The sequence below is a fragment of the Augochlora pura genome, chromosome 10 (assembly GCF_028453695.1).
Source record: "Augochlora pura isolate Apur16 chromosome 10, APUR_v2.2.1, whole genome shotgun sequence".
NCBI classification, from domain to species: domain Eukaryota; kingdom Metazoa; phylum Arthropoda; class Insecta; order Hymenoptera; family Halictidae; genus Augochlora; species Augochlora pura.
Window position 1 is genome coordinate 15,575,486 of NC_135781.1, and position 24,015 is coordinate 15,599,500.

Sequence of the window (24,015 nt, forward strand, 5' to 3'; positions counted from 1 at the left end):
GCCTACAGCGTTTCAGAAATCTTTCAGAATAAACACTTTACCGACCGGTAGCTTATAAATCAGCTTTTTCTCTCGATCGTTGACCTATGAGTCGGTTGTCATGGTAACTAATAATTTGTTATCTATCATTGAATAAACGCATTAGTACTACTGTAAGCAAGCTACAATATTATTACATAATTTTTGAAATATTAAATACCTTTCGCGATTAATAAAATAAACAAAATAATAATAGAAACCAAAATTTAACATTGAACTATTGTAAGCTCCAATATTGTTACATAATTGTTTAAATATTAGATAACTTTCACAATAAATAAATTAAATAAAATAGATAAAATAAATATTGTTTAATATTGATGTTATGAAAATATAAAAATGTTGGTAGATTTGATTACTCTAGAATAACAGAAATGTTTACGATCGAATGACTTCACGGTAATGTGTTAATAAAGAAGAAAACTGCTTTACGCAGCTCTGAAATAAATATTATCCTTGATTGTAAATACGTCCATTATGCATTTAAAAATTATAAAAGTTGGGTTTAGCCACCATGATGACAGATCTCAAGTTTTTTAATTTATCATTAATGGAATTGTAAAGCTACATTTATCGAAATTTATGTAAACAATTTGTTTCTCCGACTATGTATATGTTTGTTATTTTTATCGAGTCATACTAAATATAACGATTGCTTTTAATGCCTCGCAAATCTCGCACAAATAGCGGCCAATGTTGTCGCGATGCCCACACAGGATGTCAACTATCAAGGATATGTCAAGGTTTATCAAACCCAACTTATCACTCATTGACCCAATGAACACTTTTATTATTTTATTACATCAACACATTCACTATTTATATCTGTAACTACACGTGTTATCTCTTGTCATCGACCAATTTGTTTTCATTGATTGCACAAGTTTTATTCCACACGCGCGATATGTATATAATACTAAACAGTATGAATCAATTCTGCTATTTAAATCTACTTTGTATGTCTATCTGTTAAGCAGACCGACTAATTTCTGTATGTTGTGAAAATCTTCACATCCAGAGTACGGAACTTTTATTAGGATTCAGGTACAGTGGGTGTAAAAAGTATTCGTACAGCAATCAATATCAACAAAAACATTATAGAACTTTGTTTATTACAAATAAATGTTAACAAAAAAGATGTGTACATATTCTTTGATATCTTCGGATCAAATGTCATGAAAAAGAAATTGTTTATTTATAGTGTTTATAAAACTAGTAGCAAAAAGCTTAAATGTGGACGGAAATATACGCGGAATAAGTATTCGTACAGTTCCTGTTCCATGACGCTTTCCGTTACAGTATACATGACAATTATCTGGTAATCCATGGAATGTCAACATAAATATCATCAGTATGTCTAGAGACCTTGTCAGAACAACTAGTGCTCTATATTTAAGTTAGGTAACATTGGTAGTCCTAAAATAGGACGAAAAGGAAAGGAAACGACTGAAAGTGAAAGAAAAATTATTATAAATCTGCATAATAAGTGTAAAACATTACGAGAGATTTCGGAAATTATGAATAGACCGAAGTCTACAATTCAAGGCATCATTGACAGATATGAAAATCGAAAAACTTTAAAGAATAAAGCAAGGTGCGGACGTAAACGATTAATAAATGAATACACCGACCGATGGATAATGCGTAAAATAAAACAATATCCAAAGATTAGTGCGGAAAAAATTGCAGCTGAACTTGAAAGTGTCCTTAGTATCAGTGTCTGCAGCAGTACAGTGCGTACTTTTCTACGGGATAGAGGATATCATGGCAGAGTAGCTCGTAAGAAATATTTTGTGAACGAAACTAATAGATAGAAGCGACTGCAATTCGCAAAAGAATATGTAAACGTTCCAATGGAGTATTGGAACCGTGTAATATTTACTGATGAAAGTAAATTTTCGGATCAGATGAACGATGTACGGTATGGAGGAAAAAAAATACCGAGCATGAAAAAGAAAACTTGCAGGCGACTGTAAAGCATGGCGGAGGATCGGTCACAGTTTGGGGCTGTATGAGTGCGAATGGGGTTGGATCCCTACATTTTATCGATGGCATCATGGACCATAAATTATGCATCGATATTTTAAAAACACATATTCAAGCTAGTGCAAATAAAATGCAACTACAAGACAACTATATCTTTTTACAAGACAATGATCCGAAGCATAATGCTTATAATACAAGGCAATGGATCCTGTATAACGTACCAAATCAGTTAAAAATCCCTCCACAGTCTCCAGATATAAACGTCATAGAGCACTTATGCAGTCATCTCGGAGAAAAAAATCGAAATCACCATATTTCTTCAAAAAAGGATTTAAAAAATGCACTACTGCAAGAATGGAACAACATTTCTAGTACTATCACCAGAAAGTTAGTACAGTCAATGTCACGAAGGCTTACAACGATTATACAATCTAAAGGGAAGCCAACTAAATACTAGAATAACAAATAAGTTGATTTTTATTATGTTTATGTATAAAAATTAAGAGACGTTATTGTGAAGTTGGAAGTGTACGAATACTTATTTCGCGTATATTTCCGTCCACATTTAAGCTTTTTGCTAATAGTTTTATAAACACTATAAATAAACAATTTCTTTTTCATGACATTTGCTCCGAAGATATCAAAGAATATGTACACATCTTTTTTGTTAACATTTATTTGTAATAAACGAAGTTCTATAATGTTTTTGTTGGAATTGATTGCTGTACGAATACTTTCTACACCCACTGTACATATATCTGTAAGTGTGCTAGGCACAGAGACGTGTACTGTCGGCCTAGCTTACCAGTTCTTCTGTGCAGTGGTCTTCGTATTGTCATGCTGCAGGATGAATCAGCCCTGTTTTGCCCAAATTCCAAAATTTGGTCTATTGATCAGAAACTTACATAGCGTATAATCAATGCGACAAGGCCCAAGTCTATCCGCTAAAAAGATATAAAAGGAGGCAGAACCCAAAATGAGGGGGACTCTGGAATCCGCATTAGCCTAGTGCAGATCTATAAACTGGTGAAGTAATTTTCTTGTGCATTCTGTTTGTGACCTACTCCATTAAAACTCCACGTTATTAAGAAGAAGAAGGATATTTTCTCGAGAGACCTTTCATCCTTTCTTCCTTCACAGCATAACAATATCGTGCACCTATCGGTATACTTATATTTCTTCTACCGCATTTTTCAGTCTTCCTTTAAATACAGTCATTTACACAAGTTTTACTCTACACAAGGCTTTTATTTCATATAACCCCTCAACACTATCGCATAGTGTCATTATCGAAAATGCTACCAAAGAATTCATTGTGGTAATGTAAACATGTAACAAAACAGAGTTTTGAATATGCGCACATATACTCGTTGCAATTTTGGATCACATTCACGAGAATACCGACGCATATAAATGTACAGAAGAGCACATTTGACAACCGGAGGTTCCGGAACATTATTCGTTATCGATCGTAGTCATGAATGACGCATGATGCGTGGGACCGGGGAAATCAATTCACGAGATTCTAAACGAATAAGGCTCGACGACGAAGAGCCATTACATTCGTCCGACCAAGCATCTAAATTCTTATCGATAATTCCAGGATAAACTGCGCGCGAAGTTTGAACATTCTTACTTCCGCTCTTTCGTTACTTATCTCTGATACACAGGGCGGCAGAGTATACCCCGAGACGGAGCGGGAAGAGTTCCTGAGGAAACAAAACAGTTTTCCGATAGTTCCGCCTACATAGTGTGAAAACGAACAGAGTTAGCGGAGCCCAGCCATTAGCTTGGCAGCGGCAGTTCCCGGTATGTATCATTGTGGGAGGAGGATAAATTACGAACCGACTCCTACTATTAGGTCATGCCACATAAAGTTCTCGATTTCAGAACAAATCACAATATACTACCGAGCAAATGACAGGAAAACTTTGCGCGAGCGAAATTCTGTTCGCCGCATTTCGGTTCTCTTGCGCCTCTTTAGTTCATTTAATTACTCTTTGTTTTTGTTAAATTGTTATAAAAATTTTATCAAATTGTTTGAACTCAATTATGTAATACAAACGTTGTTCACGGGCATCCACGTTTAGGCTTAAGGAAATGATTGTCTCTCTCGCGGTCAAAAGGGTTATAGGGGAAGGGAAGGCTCTTGCAGTTACAGTCATTGTCATCTGGTTGTTTACACGGATTCACTTTTTATTACGATTTATAAAAGTTTCGCCTTTATTTTGCAATAAAGTAAATAGTGCATAAAGCGTATTACTTATTTCCCATAGGCATGCATACAAAAAAATAACGTAAACATTGTTACTCCGATACTACACTGTATTATAAAATGAATCCAAGTATTAATTTAATGGAGCTTCAATGCCGTTTTTAATAAAATGAAGTACAATTTCGAAGATAGTCTAATCGCGACAAGCACATACGATGACAGCGTTAATAATTTATTCATCCAAAGAGAGCAATAAATGTCAATTAAGTCATTATACAAATGATATGTAAATACTTCATGTCTCAAGATATTGTAAGACGCTGCTAACAACAGATTTCCTGTTTGTAAACTCAAGGATATATATAAGTATTAGTTTGTCCGATGCTGAGAATCAACTCAACGAAAAACCACGGTAAGTTCTAAATGACAATAAATGATCTTGGAATACGTTGAAAGACCAACGACGTTATAGGTCAATGAATTTGACCTAGAATGAATTGCACACATATCTGACTGAAAATATTTTGTAGAGCTACAGTTTCGAAAATATTATCGATTGATACTTTAAATGTCATACGTTATATGTAGAATTATAGCTGTTTCATTTAAATACACTGCAATACGTTCCTATAATTATTTAAAAATTCAATAGACACCATGCGGAATACTGTTCTTTTATCTGCGATATCTGCAATATCTGTGTTCTCCTTCGTCAAATCACTTTTGATTGTAAATTCCTCAAATCTAAAGAAATTGTTTTTTGGGGGCACTCTAACAAATCTGTATTGCAAAGATACCAGCTGATATTTCAAAATAAATATTAAAAAAAAAATATTATTTAATTGTATTAATATTCTCTTAAGACGAGAATGAAGCAATCGCACGATGCATCCCGAAATAAAGGTAAAAAAGAGTCTATTGTTGTGGTTCCGAAAATACATTTTAATTCAATGCACAATAGTTCATAATGTAGGATATGATTTAAAAAGATATTTACCAAAGTGTTCATAAAGGTCATCGGTCCGTGGTGGTGTTTGCATTAAAATGAAGTATATCTGTAACAAACAGTATAGTTGTTAATTTATATGACATGCAGATAGAGGAACGTATCAATTTACTATAAAATGGTTTTGCATTTCATTATCGCTGTTGTTATGAAACACGTCGAGTTTATTTCTGACTTTGGTATTCACAAGCTAGTAGTGAATCGAATGTTAACTTTAAGATAAAACCTTGATTAATTAAATAAAATGTAAAAAGTAAAAATATTACGCAAACATTGCAATTTGATTGAAATGATACAGATATTCAAAAATGACTTTGCAACTCTTTTATCTGAGCCTATTTTAATATATATCTAAGTTACCAAAATCTATAAAACATAATGTTTAAATATTCATAACAATCTCAGATATAAAAGTTCAGAAAACATAATCTATTAATTTCTTTATCACACCAGCCAAGTGCAATTTTTTCTAATCATTTTTACTCATTTTCAAGTTATTTGGTTCAACTTTAAAACGTTTACAATGACAAATCAAAATGGCAATTAGTCTTATACCAATATAACTAGATTGCATAAAAATGCGACAATAATTTAAGTTTCAAAACTACTTTCTAACTTAATAATACTATACAAAGAACTCTTCCATAAATTTATCGCGAAATTGTTACGGTTTCGGTAATTGCGAAATAAGAATTTCTAAATCATTCATATCAATCTACGCTGCAACTACGGTCAACATATGTACACAGCAAATATATGAGATACGGGGAATTCAAAGAACATCATTAATGAGAGACTACGGTAACACGGTTGCATTAGTGTATGTGATCAACTTCAATGATGAGAATGCTTCTATTTTTAGCACCGCCGCCTCTCTCTACCACATTACATCACATCACCTAGGTATCAAGACTATTGTCCCTGGACTCCACGTATGAGGAATATAGACACCACTCGATTCTTGTTTTCAACGCAGTAGTCAGTGCTCAACCATTAGACAGCTCGCAACTGCGCATAAGACGCTATAATGGATAGTTCAACATGTACACTCCTCCTCGGAGCGATCGTGCTACTTGTAGTCTACTTTGTGAAGACGTACACTTTCTGGCAGCGACGAAAGATCCCGATACCTGATGGATACTTGCCGGTCCTAGGTCACATGTGGCCAGTGTACACGGTCACAAAAAACATGACGAATCACTTCGAAGACCTGTACAGGAAGTGCAACAAACACAGCATGTTCGGCCTGTATGACGGACTCACGCCAACGCTGGTGGTGCGCGAGCCGCATCTAATAAAGACTGTCATGCAGAGCGGTTTTGCAAACTTTAACAAAAATGGAATAGAAATATCGCCGAAGAAGGATCCTCTATTAGCTATACACCCGTTCTTCAACGTTGGCGAAACGTGGCAGCACGGAAGGAAACGATTAACCAACGCATTTTCCAACGCTCGCCTGAAGAATCTGTACACCGCCATGACCGAGGTGTGCAAGAAACAGCAAGCGTTTTTAGAGAAGCAGCTGAAGTCGAATGACCAGTACGAGGTCGAGCTGAAACACTTCTTCGGACGGTTCATGGCCGAATCCGTGGCGAACGCGGGTTTGGGCATCGAAGGGTACAGCTACGAGGAGAACCCGCCGCCAAATTCTATGCACTCGATCGGTCTGATGCTCTTCAACCCGAATGTCTTCACCGCATTCATGACCAATATAGCGTTCTTAAAATCGAACATAACAATCCTTCTTGGAATCTCGTTACTAGACAAACGTGTGGACGCGTTGTTCAGGCGGATCGTACACGAGAACTTGGGCTTGAGACTCAAGGATCCCACACCTAAGCACGACTTCTTCCAGCTGATAATTGAACAGGAGCAAGCAGAAGGAGAAGTGAACGAGGAGAGGGTCACCTCTCACGCACTCTCTCTTTTCTTTGACGGATTCGAGACCAGCAGGTTGACGCTTGCCTTCGTCGGCTTTAATTTGGCCCTGTATCCCGAAATTCAGGAGAAGGTGAGGGACGAGATTCGTACGATAATGGCTAAGAACAGAGGCGTACTAACGTTCGAAGCTCTGAAGGAGTTGAAGTACATGGACCAAGTGATAAGCGAGTCGCAACGTCACTACCCCGTTGGGATCTACATGAAGAAAGTGTGTACTAATGAGTGCGAACTGGTCGGCTCAGATGGATTGAGTGTACACATGAAACCTGGCATGGAAGTGTTTATACCGATGTACCCTCTGCACCGTGATGCAGAGTTTTGGAATGATCCGGAAGTGTTCGATCCAGAGCGGTTCAGTGAGGAAAGGAAGCACGAGATCGAGAAGATGACTTTTCTCCCATTCGGGGAGGGCCCTCGCATGTGCGTTGGCATGAGAATGGCTATGTTAATGATCAAATCATGCTTAGCTACTCTCTTGAACAATTACAAGTTAGAGATGTCGCCGAAAACTACAGTTCCGTTGAAATGGTCCAAATATAATTTCCTGTCCGAGCCTATTACCGGTACTTGGGTTAAAATTTCGAAAGTGTAAAATATTTGTTAACTTCGTTTTAAGTTTGTACTGTTTTTTTTTTTAATACTTTAAGCGTAGTCAAAGAATTTAGAAGTGATCTGCAATAAAAGTAACATGAACTTTACATTTTCATGTATTGAACTTTCCTTTGAATCATTAAAACCTGTTCACTTTTTTGTAAACGACGACTTAATAGATCGTAGATTTCATTGAGTTTATATGTTTATGAAATTCACGCGGCATCGTCCGTCGTACATGGGTTTATCACTTTTAGGAAACATGCACGATGTGGATGTGTGCGTTAGCAAAGATAACTATGCATGACCATAACAAGCGGTAATGACGCTGAGTTAAATCTGGTATCGCCGCTTGTGCGCCACAGAATTATTCACTTGAGATACCTATGACACGTTCGCAAACTAATAACCCTATTGAAACAGTCACATTGTTCGTAAAGCTAAAAGCAATTGAAATTGATGTATCATCTTCTCATGTGACGTAAGTATTCCGAAGCGATAATAGTATTATTTTTTAACGCTAGATTTACCAGTCCAGTCAAAACAACTGGTTTTGCAATTTCAATTCAAAATTCCTACTGCATGTAACATTTTCTTTACGAAATTATATCATGACTTTTGTAACCATAACTGAAGAATCAGTTTTATGAACTTTATATTATTTTATATGTATTCGTAATAAATATATTTTTTGTTATTGACGCTTATGCCAGTGCCAGTCAAAATGACTGGTACATGTTTCTCTGTGTTGAAATGACATTGGAGCAGCTACAACAATTGGTAGGTAGTGCAACGTTTTTTCGGGACAGAATACAAGATTCCGGGAAAATCATGATTCTGATATAGTACAGAAACGACCCTTGGAATTGTATATGCACTTAGGGTTTTAGATAAGGTTCTCCTTGGGTCCTGGACACTTGGCTATCTGTAAGTGCGAACTCGACGCTCGAAGTTTCTATAAACAATTAAGCGTTCGATTAATTGATAATGTCTGTAAATCTACTTCTTTATTACAATTGATATTATTCAACTTTTTTGCCATTTATAAAGGTGAAAAACCTGTGGAAACACCACTATGTTTTTTTTTCTAAAGACCAGTCATTTTGATATGCAATATTACAAAAACATTCAAATTATGGGTTTTAATTAAGAAATTTGAGGAGTCAATATTATAAGGCGCATAAGTTATCATAAATTAATTTTACTTTTTTTGCTATCTTATTATTGTGTATTATAGGAGACAAGTTAAATTGACGATTATAATGTATTTTATAGTTTATGATTCGGATATTTCGGATTCAAAGTGAAATATCTTTTTCACAAAATTTACACGAATAGATTATGTTCTTATAATATACTTATTTATAGTTTGTTTGAATATGGTCGCATTGCATATGTAACGCGCCGAAATATCGCAAATCCGTATGCCGAATTTCGCGGGATCGTAAATCCCGTTTCGCTTGCTCGCGACGATACTCGGAGCTTTAACAAGGTTATAATGTAACGACTCCTAGTTAGATCGAAATTCAACGAAGGAATAGTATCAAATTTATATATTTTTAGACTTGATCGTACAAATTATATTCGAGGTATTCTGTGCGAGAGACTGTTGTTTGATGTGTTCTTAGCGAGTGTCTTTTGTGTTCTGTCGGTTCCGTCTCGTGTCGTGTATAACGTCGACTTTTATGATTTTTCTACTGGTTGCCTTAATATCTATACGGGGTGAAAAAGGTCTCTGATTGGTGAGTGGGTGGTGCAATTTGGTCGTCGGAGTAGGGATGTGATTTGGAAAAACTGTGTTTAGTTTATTGATACGACGGATATGAAAAGGTTTGGAAAACAATGGTTTGAATATTGTCCTGTCAATAGGTTTGCTCATGGAGATTTCGAAGCGGTGTCCGATGACACCCGATAATTTTGGGACTAGTCTTGTCGCGTTGAATGGTTCGGCTATCGCAGCCGACCGTGGTTATCTCGTGTTTGGTCTTAGACCGAACAGAATATCAAAAATTAAGCAGTCTTTTAAAAATTCTAGTAGGACAGATTTTTCGTTCGGTTTCGATCAGTCCAAATGGTGTACTATATGTTTATGATAAATTTTTTAATAAAGATTTTTTATGAGTTTGCACATTCCATTAGCACTTTTATCGATAGCTCCATCGCCGGTAAATCCATGACCAGGAATCCATTTTGACTTAATGTGTTCTTGTTTTAGTTCTGTATTATAATTTATGTATTAAATTTTTTGTATTATAATTTTTTGTTTTCATTAAATGAATAGAGTCGTATTTGAACGAATAGCTTCAAAAACTGCTCAAGAATTAATGAAAATATCGAATTCTGTTTACGTAACTTGTAGTAGAAGTATATGCATAAGAGATACTATATTTATAATTACCAGTATAAAAAAGCATTGTAGACATATTGATGAACAAAATTGTTTTCTTAATTTCCAACTCGCTGGTTTCGCTAAAACTACTTTATAAATATAATTTTGCAAATATACCATAAAATAAAATATAAATATACTTGTTCTTATTAACACTATGCTGTCCGGCATCGCCACAGTGGTGTAATTATCGCCAGATACGCCTGCCGGCAACACCTGAGAGAGGCGTAACGCGCATGGTAACGTCCAATATGATGTTATGTACGGACCTATCCCACCGTTTCTTTCAAAATCTGTCTCCGTGCAACACACGAACATTTTTCCTCCCTTTCGACGATTTCTACGTCACTGCCAGAAATTTCCCATAAACAGAGAGTCCCCTGCATTAGATACTAGGCGTCACATATTTTTTCCCACACGTCTGATCACACGAAACCATATGAAGATAATTCGGTCACGCACGACTGCCTTAGCCCTCGGCTCGTAACAATGGCGTGGTGTTCTGTTGTTGTCTTGTTTAAGTAACAATAAGTTACTCACGTCAGCAAGTTTTTTGTTTTTATAAGTACTTATACCCTTTCATTACGGCAGACGAAAGAGAAGATACGATTATTCACGATGAACAAATTGCAAAATTTAATGAATACGATCAATCCATTCATTTGATGAATTCGATGAATATGATGAAAAAACAAATTACACAATAAAAAGACTTGAAAGTGGAATTGACTTTAATAAATACATGAAGGGAATGGATCAGGCAGACCAATTTCTTAGTTACTACCCTATATACTATGTCAACATTTTAATACAGAGCACAAGAATCACTAATTTTATGATTTTTTTTATTGAAAGTGTATAATCGTGTAAAAAAATCATGTACCTACTCCTGAGTAAAACTGGGAGGTCACTATTGCATCGCGTGTATCCCATGATGATGCGATCGATAGATTTTCCTGTCAGTTAAAACAGCACCACCAACTAATATTCGTTTCTGAATCTAACAAAAGAAAACGAAGAAACCGCCATGTACGTTTCAAATCAAACAAAGAAGGACAACAAATTTAATGTGCAAGTCTTGTGGAGTTGCGTTACATCTCTGAGATTATTTTACTTCGTATCATCTAAAAGAAAAATACTGAGTAATTACCAAAGAAAATGTGAATACAGAAATATATAAATCAAACAAATTTGACATTGCATATGTATATTTTCGAAATCTCATGAAAATAGGAAGACAGGATTGAAAACTCATGAGAACTAACGATGAGATATGTAAAACTTGATAATTTCTAATCTCCCGATAACCTTAACCCCTTAGCTTACAATGACGTATGAGAGACGTGATAGTTTTTCGGGGCCAAACATAAACAAAACGTCTCAAAGACGTGGTAAGTCTACCGGACCAAACATAAACAAGACTTTGGGCCCGCACAGTTGGAAATCAAATCGTAAGGCAAGGGGTTAAGAACGGCCGGCGACAAGCGCAGTAGTCTGAATTTGATCCTGAGTATTTAAATAGATCACTTAATCGTTTTCGACTTTATCAGTTTTCGATAATTACATAAAACATATTACTGTTAAATTAAGATCAAACAAAAATACTATTGTATCTGTAAGAAATATTTCCATAACTGTTCTGAAATGTTGCTGATTGATGTTCAGAATTGTTATAAACATCGTCAACAGTACAGTTATGAAAATGGTCGGCCGTCTATATAACATTGTAAATCTAATCTTGCAGTATTTGTGCCAATAGATACACGTGACTCATTACTGGATATCACATTCTGCAAGTCGTTCATCCTCCAATGAGCATCATCTTCACACGATAATAAATGTTCCCTGTTATGCTTCTTTGTAAGGCATGGTTTTATTTTGGCTTTCGTAAATGAAAAACCCATCCCATGTAAACGATTTCTGACACTAAGATCCGAAGCAGTTTCTACCCTCTGTACATTTATTTGTTTCAAAGCTGCTTGTTTCATATATTTAATAATATTACGTAATTGTTAAACGTCTGGAAAATTTGTTGCACGAGAATGGTCACCACTTCAATATGAATATCAATCATTTCAAAGTCTAGAAAAGGAAGTAAATGAAGGCAACCCAAAAAAAGAATTATCTAATCCTATTAACACTATGTCGTTAGCCGACGATACCATAGTGGCGTAACGCACAAATATATAAGCTAAACAAATTTTACATTTACTTGCATACGTATATCTTCGCATTCTCATGAGAACTAACGATGAGATTAGTAAAGCTTCACAACTTAGAATTTTCCGTTAACCTTTCGCGACAAAGGTGACAAGTGAAGTAATCAGAATCAGTGCTGCCGGCGACAAGCGAAGATATTTTTGTGAGACACGCGGACGGAAAAATGTTGAGGACAATTAAATGATAATCAACGCAGCGTGAAAGGTGTCGTAGTGCATTGACTACGTACTATAATTTTCACGTAAATCAATTTCTTAAAAAATTCCCATGTTTTGTATAATTTAAAATTGGTCGATAAATGAAATTGCATAATCATCAATCATGAAAGTGGTGTAAGTCCAATAGAGAGAGGTAGGTGGCTTAGCAGATTGTTGCCGATCAGTAGCCTGTTATTTTACATTTGTTTTATATTATGCGTCATATTACGTGTCAACATGATAAATTCATTTTACATGAAATGAAACGAGAGAATTTCGTTTCAATAAAAAATCTTCAAAATGCTATTAGAAAACAGATCAGAATAAACACTAATGGGGAACAGGTAAATTGATTGCAAATATGTTGGATGAGGTTTCTCAAAAGTGCACCATACACTATTTTATATAAAACATCGATGAAGGACAAAGAATTTAAAACTATACATTTATCACCTACACGTCCTGGAAGGCCGCTAAAATTTGAAAAAAAATCGCCCTGGCGCCTTTGTACTATGATGCCAGGCCTATTACTTATGAAAAATATAAACACATCAAGCAGTTATTATCTTATATACCACCGGTGCATCACGCATATTTCGAAACACTGTCACATGCAGAACATAAGTAAATATTATCAATATCTTGTAATTTTAACAATGTAATTAGCGTCTAAAAGTAAAAATACTGCTTCTATTTTATGTCGTGTCATTATTTGTTAACAAAATTGGATTAATATGAAGTATATTTTAAGTGGTATTCGATTTTTCAAAATTGAAATTAAACGATTTTTACAACTGTCTAATTTTGAAAGTGGTGTAAGTCCATATGTTAAATAGAAAAATCTGAAGTCGTCGTCTATAAGATGTTAATGACACCCGCTTCTAATTTTAGTAGCATGTTCGATTTATATCGACTATTCGAACGTTTCGATTTTTAGCGTCGACGTCTGTCCCCCACTTCCAAAGATAACACGTATGACGTTATCATCCCCAACCACAACCTACGAAGCTTAAATACAATAATCGACTCCCGTTGCCCAACGCATTAGTCGACATTTAACCATCAGAACGCGCACACGCCAAACGAAGCCGTTCCCATGGAGAATTTAACATTGACGCTACTCCTAGGAGCAGTGATACTAATAGTGATTTACTTTGTGAAGAAGTACACCTACTGGCAGCGACGAAAGATCCCGATACCGAATGGATACTGGCCACTGATGGGCCACATGTGGCCCGTGTACATGGTCAGAAAAAGCATGACGGACCACATGGAAGACCTGTACAGGAAGTGCAATACACACAGCATGTACGGCGTATACGACGGACTCACGCCAGCGCTAGTGGTGCGCGAGCCGCGTCTATTAAAGACGGTCATGCAGAGCAACTTTGCGAATTTCCATAAAAATGGATTTGCAGTAATACCGAAGAAGGACCCGCTCCTAGCTGTAAACCCATTCTTCAGCGACGGCGAAGTATGGCAGAACGGAAGGAAGCGATTTACCAACGGGTTCTCCAACGCCCGTCTAAAAAACCTGTTCACCATCATGATGCAGGTGTGCAACAAGCAGCAACAATTCTTGGAGGAGCAGCTGAAGTCGAATGATAACTACGAGGTCGAGATGAAACACTTCTTCGGACGGTTCACGGCTGAGACTGTGGCGAACGCTGGTTTGGGAATCGAAGGGTACAGCTACGAGAAGAACCCGCCGGCGAATGCATTTCACTCGATTGGCCTGATGATCTTCAATCCGAATTTGTTTTCCGCTTTCATTACCAATCTCGTGTTCCTAAATACGAACTTAGCAACGTTCCTCGGAATCCCGTTACTGGACAAACGTGTGGACGCGTTCTTCAGGCGGATCGTGCACGAGAACTTGGGCTTGAGACTCAAGGATCCCACACCTAAGAACGACTTCTTCCAGCTGATGATCGAACAGGAGCAAGCGGACGGAGAAATGAACGAGGAGCGCATCACGGCCCACACACTCTCCCTTTTCTTCGACGGATTCGAGACCAGCAGGGTGACGCTTGCTTTCATTGGTTACCATTTAGCCAGGTATCCCGAGGTTCAGGAGAAGGTGAGGGAGGAGATTCGTGCTACGCTCGCTAAAAACGACGGAGTACTAACCTACGACTCTCTGAGGGAGTTCAAGTACATGGAGCAAGTGATGAGTGAGTCGGAACGTCGTTACAACGTTCTAGCTTTCCTAAGGAAAGTGTGTACTAATGAGTGCGAACTGGTCGGTTCGGATGGATTGAGTGCTAACATGAAACCTGGTATGGAAGTGTATATACCGATTACCGCTATACACCGTGATCCTCAGTACTGGAGCAATCCGGAAGAATTCGATCCAGATCGGTTCAGCGACGAGAGGAAGCACGAGATCGAGAAGATGACTTTTCTTCCATTCGGAGAGGGTCCGCGCATGTGCGTCGGAATGAGGATGGCTATGTTAATGATGAAAGTCTGCTTGGCTACTTTCTTGAACAATTTTAAGATTGAGTTGTCGCCAAAAACTACGGTTCCTTTGAAGTTGTCCCAATATCATTTTCTTACCGAGGCTATTACCGGTATTTGGGTTAAGGTTTCGAAAGTGTAAAGTATTTGTTATGTCCGCTCTCTGTTTATACTTCTTTCTATATTTTAAATGTAATCGAAGAATTTATTACGAAAAATTCATTACGAAGAATCCATTACGAAGAATTTATTTGCAATAAAAATGACACGACGTATTTGTTTAACCGTTCAACAATTGTATAGTTATTTTCTTGCGATTATTATTTCTGATTCTGTCTCACCTCATATTAGATTTTCCTTGCAATCATTGAGAACTGTACGGTCGATATAAATGATTTTTCAACAGCGCCTAAAATTCATTGGGTTGTAAGTTGAGAAATTTCGCCTTGTTGTATATTTTATAGATATGTGTCGACTACCTTCGCCATTCCCTTCCCTCAACTACCTAAAACCGTCCCGATTTGTATATGTACATCGAAACCATTCTTGTCCTTATCTCTGTCTAAGGCAGGGCCCGCTAAGAAGCCTTACTGACCAGTTCACTAGCGGGCCCGGGACGAAACAGTCCCCCCTCTCTTTTTCTGCTTCTCGTTCCTCCAAATTCACTTATTTCTCAGCGCGCCACAAATAGGTTATCAGTTCCAGTGAGCGTAGGCTATCTGAATCTGTGCTGCATTAAAGATAACTATGCAATGACCTCAACAGACAGTAATAAGTCCGAGTTGAATCTGGTAACGCTGCTTGCGCCCCACAGAATTATTCAGTTGAGATAGCAATAACACGACCGTAAACGAGTGTCCTATTGGAAGAATACATTTCCTTGTCTATTTATATTGTCATTTCTAGTAGTTCTATTGGAAGATTAAGATTTCTGTGTAAAACTCGGGGGAAGGTAAATTTCTGTCGAATTATTTCATTTCATGTAAATATTTTAAAGAGTTGATGTTGTATTCGTGTTGATATTATAAATATATTAACTTAATAGATATTGATTAAGGGTCGCAACGGTCTAATGTTGTAGAACGAAAAAATTTGAAAGAATCAATTTTGTTTTTTGCTATTATGTTACATTTTCAAATAAAGATTTTCTAATTCGATTAGCAGGTTTTCCACTTTTTGTCCCATGATATAACTTTGCAAATTCCATTGGCAGCTTTGTTCACAGTTTCGTCGCAGGTAAGACCAAGATGGCCAGGACTTCATATTAAATTAACATATTATGCTCCTCTTTTGATTTTGTACTGTAATTTTTTGAATAAGGTGGTTATCTACATAATGATGAATATAGATAGTGTTGTGTACGGGTTTGCTGATGATCCGGTTTGTAAGGCCGGATTGTGTGTACGCGTTTGGTACAATGCCGTAGTGATATAGACGCGTGGTTGTTCTATCTACACTTTATTAACAACACTGTACAAGTATACTATTCACGATTTCTGAATTTGTTTGGACGCGTTATGTTTGACTGTTAAGTTGATCGTAGTATGAATACGTAATGTATGAATGTTTGATGTGATCTTAGTATGAATGCGTTATGTTTGAATGATTACTGTGTTCTTAGTATGAATGCGTTATGTTTGAATGATTACTGTGTTCTTAGTATGAATGCGTTATGTATGAATGGTTGCTGTGATTTGTCTTTCGTTCGTCATGTTCCGTCTGTTATCACCTCGGTTTTGCATTGATTGGTGGAGAGTACTTTTTGATGGAGGAAATGAAGTGTTTTTGATTGAAGGTGGGTGTGTCGCAAGAAACTTGGAATGAGGAGTGGGAAATTTCGTAGAAAGTTCTGCTTTGTGTCGTCTTCTTTGTTACAGTAAAATTGATGAATGTTTGTCCGTGCAACGGTACTGTAGGTCTGTCGCACGTGTTGTCCGTTCGTCGAGTCGAGTTTCGTTAAGTACGGTAGTCGTAAAGTGATTTCGTTAGTCGTCGTTCGTCAGATTTTTTACCTATTGTCGGTCGATTCGCATGTTTATGGCTTAATGACTATAGGGATGGCTAGGCACTTTCGACCTTCGGTGTTGCCGTCGCAACAGATAGTATTATAATAATTATTATATTATAATAGTATATTAATTATTATAGTATATTATAATTAAGATAATTAATATATTATTCTGATTAATAAAGTCTTAGATAACAGTATAATATTAACCCTTTGCGGACGGCGGTGCTCGACGGGCGAGCGTCGCTGTGGCCGACGGATATTGGAGCGCGCAGTATTTTAGGCGGCTATATCCGCCAGCCGTCCGCTAAGGGTTAACACTATGCAGTCCGCACGTCTAATCTAGATTTTTTCGTGTCGCGCCGGTGGAACCGACTTACAGTGGGTCAAAAAAGTATTGGCACAACCAGTTTCCTTCGAATATCTTTAAACTATAAAGTAATCTATTAACATTAACTATGTTTATTAGTGTTTTTTGATGCACATATATAGTATGTTTACTGAGAAGTTTCAAATATTTGTTGTAAGGAAATAAAGTCAAGAAAACGAAAAATCCAGAGTCAAAAAAGTATTGGCACACGTACGATTTTGCTATAAGAGCAAGTGTTACTCGCTTTCGTACGCGACAATTTCGGATTGAGGAACGGAAACATATATAAAATATAAATAGAATTTACTGTTACGAATTTCTTACCTCATTTAACAGAATCAGTACGTGTTTACACTTTGAACAAGAATCGTGTCTACGAAGAAGAGCGAATTATCATTGAGCGGACGAAATGAAATTATTTCATTACACAAAAGTAGTAAAAGTCATCGAAAAATCGGAAATTCATTATATTTAAATTTCTCGACAGTAAGAAATGTAGTAAAACAAATTTAAGGAAACTGGTAGCGTCGAGAACAAACCGCGATCAAGTCGTCCGAAAATACTTACCAATAGAGAATGAAGAGATATCATCAAAGAAGCAATAAAAAATCCTTATGTAAGTGCCAAAAGCTTAGCTGTTGACATCGCAACATATTCGGGAAAAGAAGTGAAAGCCCAAACAGTTCGAGTCTTTTACATTCTGCCAAAATTTATGGTAGATCAGTGAGAAAAAAGCCGTTCATTTATGAGAAGAATAGGGAGAAACGGTTCGGGTTTGCTAATAAAAATAATATTATTCCTACAGTAAAACATGGTGGTGGTCATGTCATGGTATGGGGCTGTATGTCATATTATGGAGTAGGAAATTTGGCTTTTATTGACGATACAATAAATGCAAGCGTCTATATCGTCGTGTTGCAAAATAGTTTGTTAATGAGTGCAAGAAAATGGGCATAAACGAATCGTTTTGATTCCAACAGGACAACGACCCGAAGCCAACGCCAAGGAAAACAAAGGAAAACAAAAAAAAGTTATTGTACAATGCACAATAACCATTATAATAATAACAGCCTCAATCGCCAGATATTAACCCGATAGAAAATCTTTGGCATATTTTAGATTTCAAAGTTCGAAAAAGTGAAATTAAAAATAAAAATGATCTAAAAGCGACGCTTTTAGAAGAGTGGTCTAACATTTCATCGGAAATTATGCAAAAACTTATCGAATCGATACCGAATCGATTGCAGGCCGTAATTAAGTCTAAAGGCATGCACACTAAACATTAAATAAGTTTAATTGTACACTTCTACAGTTGCGCAACACTTACTGTTATAGCAAAATCGTACTTGTGTCAATACTTTTTTGACTCTGGATTTTTCGTTTTCTTGACTTTATATCTTTGTAACAAATAACTGAGACTTCTCAGTAAACATACTATTTATGTGCGTCAAAATACACTAATAAACATAGTTAATGTTAACAGATTACTTTATAGTTTAAAGATATTCAAAGAAAACTGATTGTGCCAATATTTTTTGACCCACTGTACATAATTTCATTTCTTGTGGACAAGATGTCCACACCCTCATCACGTATAATTGTATCTTCTTTTTCGTTTGCCATTGTGGAAGGGTACGGGTTTTTATGAAAACGCGTCTGTAATTTACTGTTAATTAAACAGAACACGCAATATTAACTTTCGCTCTACAGTTTTGAATACCACAATACAGCCACCGGCACTTAACCGAGAGTTTTTGCATAACACCAACGTGGAGCCACCGGATGTCATAGCGTTAACTCCTTGCACTATTACGTCTCTCAGAGCTACGTTGATTACGACTGTTTCGTCCTTAATTATTTCCTTCATGCTATAAAATGATTCTAGTGTCCCGATTGTCCTCGTTTATTTTCATTCCCAGTTTTCGATGCCAGGTGATTCAAATTTTTTTTCGATTTAGTAGAAATGATTAGTAGCCATATTTATCGAATAAAGATAGTGTAGGGATTATTTTATAGGTAAATCCCACGAGACTCCGTGATAATAACAATGCAACAACTAAAGACACCTTCGTTTAACAATAACAAGAACAACAGTTTATTATCAATGTCCCACAACTTACAACAAGATTAATAACGGCAACGACAACGGCAACGACAACGATTCAACAATAACAACAACTTCGACAATACGACAACAACAACGACTTCTTCACGCCACGGTTCTCCTTCGAATGCCACGATCTTCTCCGTTCGTTTTTCCGCCCTTGCTAGTCCTTTTCCAAATTATCCTACTCTCTCTCTCTCGCTCTCTCTCGCGCTCTCTCGCTCTCTCTCGCTCTCCCTCTCTCTCTCTCGCTCTCCCTCTCTCGCTCCCTCACTCTCTCCCTCCCTCTCTCTCTCTCTCTCTCTCTCTCTCACTCACTCTCTCTCTCTCTCTCTTGCATTCGTACTCTTTCGCTCTGCCTCACTCGCTGTCTCATTCTTACTCATTCTCTCTCTTTCTTTCTTTATTTCGCTCTCGCTCACTCACAGTCTATCTTTCGGCCACGCAGGACTTCGAGGAACCTAAGCAATAGACTCAGGCCACTCGAAGTCGCCCAAACACTCTGTCGCCATGTGTCTCATTCATTACCATTTTATTGCACTCAACCATTCTGCCTTTTATACCCGGAAAAAACCTTACAATAGTTAATATATATCATTTGCAAAAAGTAATTACTAATAGCATTGTTTTTGGACAGATGACAGTGAAAGTATCTTATCTAATTGCAAGTCTGATGCATTCAGTTTATAAAAAACGCAGGAAGTGTGTGAAGTACACGCAGCATTAATCGTGATTGAAGTTTGAAAAATAATATTGAAACATAGATAACGCGCACATCGCGTGTGAGTCTTCTACTTGGTTACTTTCGTTATGCAATATAAGAGGACTGTTAAACAGAAAAACGAGACGCGTACAAATTTTGCAATCGTGCGTTTCAACTGATTTAAAAACGATCCATCCATGGTGCTAGATGGATGTCTAAATATTAGGAAATCAAAAAATTTTCTAACCGGGATAAAAATATTTTTATCTTGTTAACAATATAGTGTAATTGTTAATGCTTCGTATGTAGAACTAATACAATATAAATATTGTTAATCAAAACGTACAGTCGTCGTGAAAAATATGTGGCACGTTTTACAACATAATACCTTCTTCAAAGTTGTACCAACGGCTTGATTCACTTTGAGATAATAAGTGCACAACTTTGGCCAATATTGCAATTTTGTTTGAAGCAAATATTTAAAAAACCATGTTTTCCAACTTTTTTATGTGACACCATTTTCAGTATGTATACAAGTCATCAAAATCTACAGAAGCCAATACTTAAATTTTCATTACTTAGACGTGAAAGATTAGGAAACATTATCCCTTAATTTTGTTATTATACCAACCAATTGCAATTTTTTCTAAATATGTGTTACTCATTATATATCAATCTAGTCAGTTTCGCATTTCAACAAAATTCAAGCAGTTTGATCCAATTATAAAAAAGTTATTCAACTTTTACTCTACATATTTTTTTTCAAGATGACAATGCAAAGTCGCAACTATACTAAACCAGCTTACGTACAAATGCTTTAAAAGAATACTTTAGAAGTACACAATACCATATAAAGAACTCTTTTAAGAAATCCGCACAAAATCGTTAGAGTTTAGATAACTGTGATATATGATATAATAATTTCGAACCTATTCATATCAACCAGTCCAAATATCTACGGACATCCTGTACATAACAAACATGTGGTAATGACACTAGCTACCCCATCCAGCACAGTGTGTCGGATCAATCTCGATGGCGCTGTTGCCACAATTCTCAGCGTCGACGCTTGTGCCTCCCTCTTAAGTAGTTATCAACTATGACGTACACTGGTTTCCGCATGCGAAACATAAATAGAAGAGTGGACACTATCTTCGCAGTACTGCAGTCGGCGCTCAACTAGCAGATCGAGCGCATTGCGTGCAACGACGACACTATGGAGAACCTGACATTGGCATTATTCCTCGGAGCACTTGCGCCGCTTGTGATTTACTGTGTCAAGAGTTACACTTTCTGGCAGCGACGAAAGATCCCGATACCGAATGGATACTGGCCAATCATGGGCCACATGTGGCCCGTGTACATGGTCAGAAAAAGCATGACGGAACACTTCGACGACCTGTACAGGAAGTGCAACAAACACAGCATGTTCGGCCTATACGACGGATTCACGCCTGCCCTCGTGGTTCGTGAACCGCGCCTGCTAAAGACGGTCATGCACAGCAACTTTGCTGACTTCAACAAAAATGGATTCGAAGTGTCGCCGAAGAAGGATCCTCTGTTAGCCATACACCCGTTTTTGACAGTGGGCGAAGTGTGGCAGAACGGAAGGAAACGATTGACTAACGCGTTTTCTAACGCCCGCCTGAAGAACCTGTATACCGCCATAACCGAGGTGTGCAAGAAGCAGCAAGCGTTCTTGGAGAAGCAGCTGAAGTCAAAAAACCAATACGAGGTTGAGCTGAAACACTTCTTCGGACGGTTCACGGCCGAGTCCGTGGCGAACGCGGGTTTGGGCATCGAAGGGCACAGCTACGAGGAGAACCCGCCGCGAAATTCCTTTCACTCGATTGGTCTAATGATCTTCAACCCGAATTTGTTCACCGCTTTCATAACTACTCTCGCGTTCTTAAAATCGAACATAACAATATTCCTCGGAATCCCGTTCCTGGACAAACGTGTGGACGCGTTCTTCAGGCGGATCGTGCACGAGAACTTGAGCTTGAGACTCAAGGATCCCACACCTAAGAACGACTTCTTCCAGCTGATGATCGAACAGGAGCAAGCGGAAGGAGAAATGAACGAGGAGCGCATCACGGCCCACACACTCTCCCTTTTCTTTGACGGATTCGAGACCAGCAGGCTGACGCTTACCTTCGCCGGCTTTAATTTGGCCCTGTATCCCGAAATTCAGGAGAAGGTGAGGAACGAGATCCGTGCTACAATAGCTAAGAACGACGGTGTGCTAACGTACGACTCTCTGAAGGAGTTGAAGTACATGGACAAAGTGATAAGCGAGTCGCAGCGTCATTATCCCGTTGGGATCTTTCTGAAGAAAGTGTGCACTAATGAATGCGAACTGGTCGGTTCGGATGGATTGAGTGTGCACATGAAACCTGGCATGGAAGTGTACATACCGATGTACCCTCTGCACCGTGATGCAGAGTTTTGGAATGATCCGGAAGTGTTCGATCCAGAGCGATTCAGTGAGGAAAGGAAGCATGAGATCGAGAAGATGACGTTTATTCCATTCGGAGAGGGTCCGCGCATGTGTATCGGAATGAGGATGGCTATGCTAATGATAAAATCATGCCTGGCTGCTCTCTTGAACAATTACAAGTTAGAGATGTCGCCGAAAACTGCAATTCCGTTGAAATGGTCCAAATATAATTTCCTGTCCGAGCCTAGTACCGGTACCTGGGTAAAAGTTTCGAAATTGTAAAATAATTACTAACTGTATTAAATTCGTACTGGTTTTTATACTTAAAACTGTAAGTGTAGTTCCAAAATTTATAAGCGATTCGTAATAAAAACAATACGAACTTTGTTGCATGCACCTTCTTATTTGTGTTTAATTATTCAACTAATAGTGTAATTGTTCCTATTGCAGTTTCGGTTTCCAGTTATACTTCACCACATATCAAAGTTTCCTTTGAATCATTCAAAACTGTTCATTCGTTATAAAGCAATTTAGTACCAGCGGCTGATACTTGTATATTGTTTAGTTTATATGGTAATAAAGTTCGTGAAATACCATCTTTTTTATATACTTTTATCAGTTTCAGTTGCCGTCTGGATGTGGGCGTTACTGAAGACAACTAGGTCATGATTTTACATTTTAAATTGTTCAGTTTCGTTTCGTTTCCATTGGTCCAACTGAAGTTTTATTGACACCTGTTAGCTATCTTCAATAAAGATTTTTTCCATTTTCAGCTTTGTCGACAATTTAATTACCGGTAAGATGAAAATAACCAGACATCCATATTAATTAATAATATATTCCTTCTTCTTCTGAATCTTTAATTTTATTTTAAAAAAAAATTAGTAACTTCGTACTATAGATAATACAATCATGACCCACTTAAATCAGCGAAGATGGCATATCTTGCTTCTGTCAGGGTCACGAGTGATCTTTAGATAATTTCGAGTAGTAAACGTACTTTCACAATAGGTATTAGTTTTATCATTATCAATGGAAATAGTAACTGTAAGAGGAAATGAATCGTCATGGGATATACCGAAGCTGCTTTAATTAAGTAAGTTATCTAGGCTAATCAACGACTGATTCTCTTGTAAGTTTTGTCACTCAAAGACCCTAGAAATGTCATCTTATACAGAATGTAAACACTTTGGATAAGAAAGCACAAATTCAGATGGATAGTTTGAGGAAATATAATTTATTAATTTTTTTATGATTCTAATCAATTGCAATTATTCCAGAACTTTTTGTACTTGTTATTTAGCAAGTTAGGCAGTCTAATATTTTTCAAGAGTTTAAGTCATTTA

At 37.2% G+C, this 24,015-nt stretch overlaps 4 protein-coding genes across 4 annotated transcripts in view; 3 read left to right on the forward strand and 1 right to left on the reverse strand.

Moving 5' to 3' along the window:
* LOC144475568 (protein Fe65 homolog) overlaps positions 1-24,015 on the reverse strand; it is a 290,011-nt gene that overhangs the window by 235,892 nt on the left and 30,104 nt on the right. The window contains exon 2 of the mRNA XM_078191582.1: positions 5,238-5,295. The gene's annotated coding sequence lies outside the window, so the exon portion shown is untranslated. The remainder of the gene's footprint in view (positions 1-5,237; positions 5,296-24,015) is intronic.
* On the forward strand, positions 6,213-7,885 carry LOC144476249 (cytochrome P450 9e2-like). Its single transcript, XM_078192951.1, has one exon. The coding sequence runs from the start codon at positions 6,274-6,276 to the stop codon at positions 7,777-7,779; it is 1,506 nt and encodes a 501-aa protein (XP_078049077.1). The 5' UTR covers positions 6,213-6,273; the 3' UTR covers positions 7,780-7,885.
* On the forward strand, positions 13,636-16,201 carry LOC144476145 (cytochrome P450 9e2-like). Its single transcript, XM_078192770.1, has one exon. It carries the CDS (start codon positions 13,681-13,683, stop codon positions 15,184-15,186), a length of 1,506 nt encoding a protein of 501 aa, XP_078048896.1. The 5' UTR covers positions 13,636-13,680; the 3' UTR covers positions 15,187-16,201.
* Positions 21,392-23,065, forward strand: LOC144475968 (cytochrome P450 9e2-like). The gene has a single exon (XM_078192440.1). It carries the CDS (start codon positions 21,446-21,448, stop codon positions 22,949-22,951), a length of 1,506 nt encoding a protein of 501 aa, XP_078048566.1. The 5' UTR covers positions 21,392-21,445; the 3' UTR covers positions 22,952-23,065.

Bases quoted from the DNA above. Each gene is read 5' to 3' on its own strand.
- LOC144476249 (XM_078192951.1), top strand. From the start codon at position 6,274: ATGGATAGTTCAACATGTACACTCCTCCTCGGAGCGATCGTGCTACTT.
- LOC144476145 (XM_078192770.1), top strand. From the start codon at position 13,681: ATGGAGAATTTAACATTGACGCTACTCCTAGGAGCAGTGATACTAATA.
- LOC144475968 (XM_078192440.1), top strand. From the start codon at position 21,446: ATGGAGAACCTGACATTGGCATTATTCCTCGGAGCACTTGCGCCGCTT.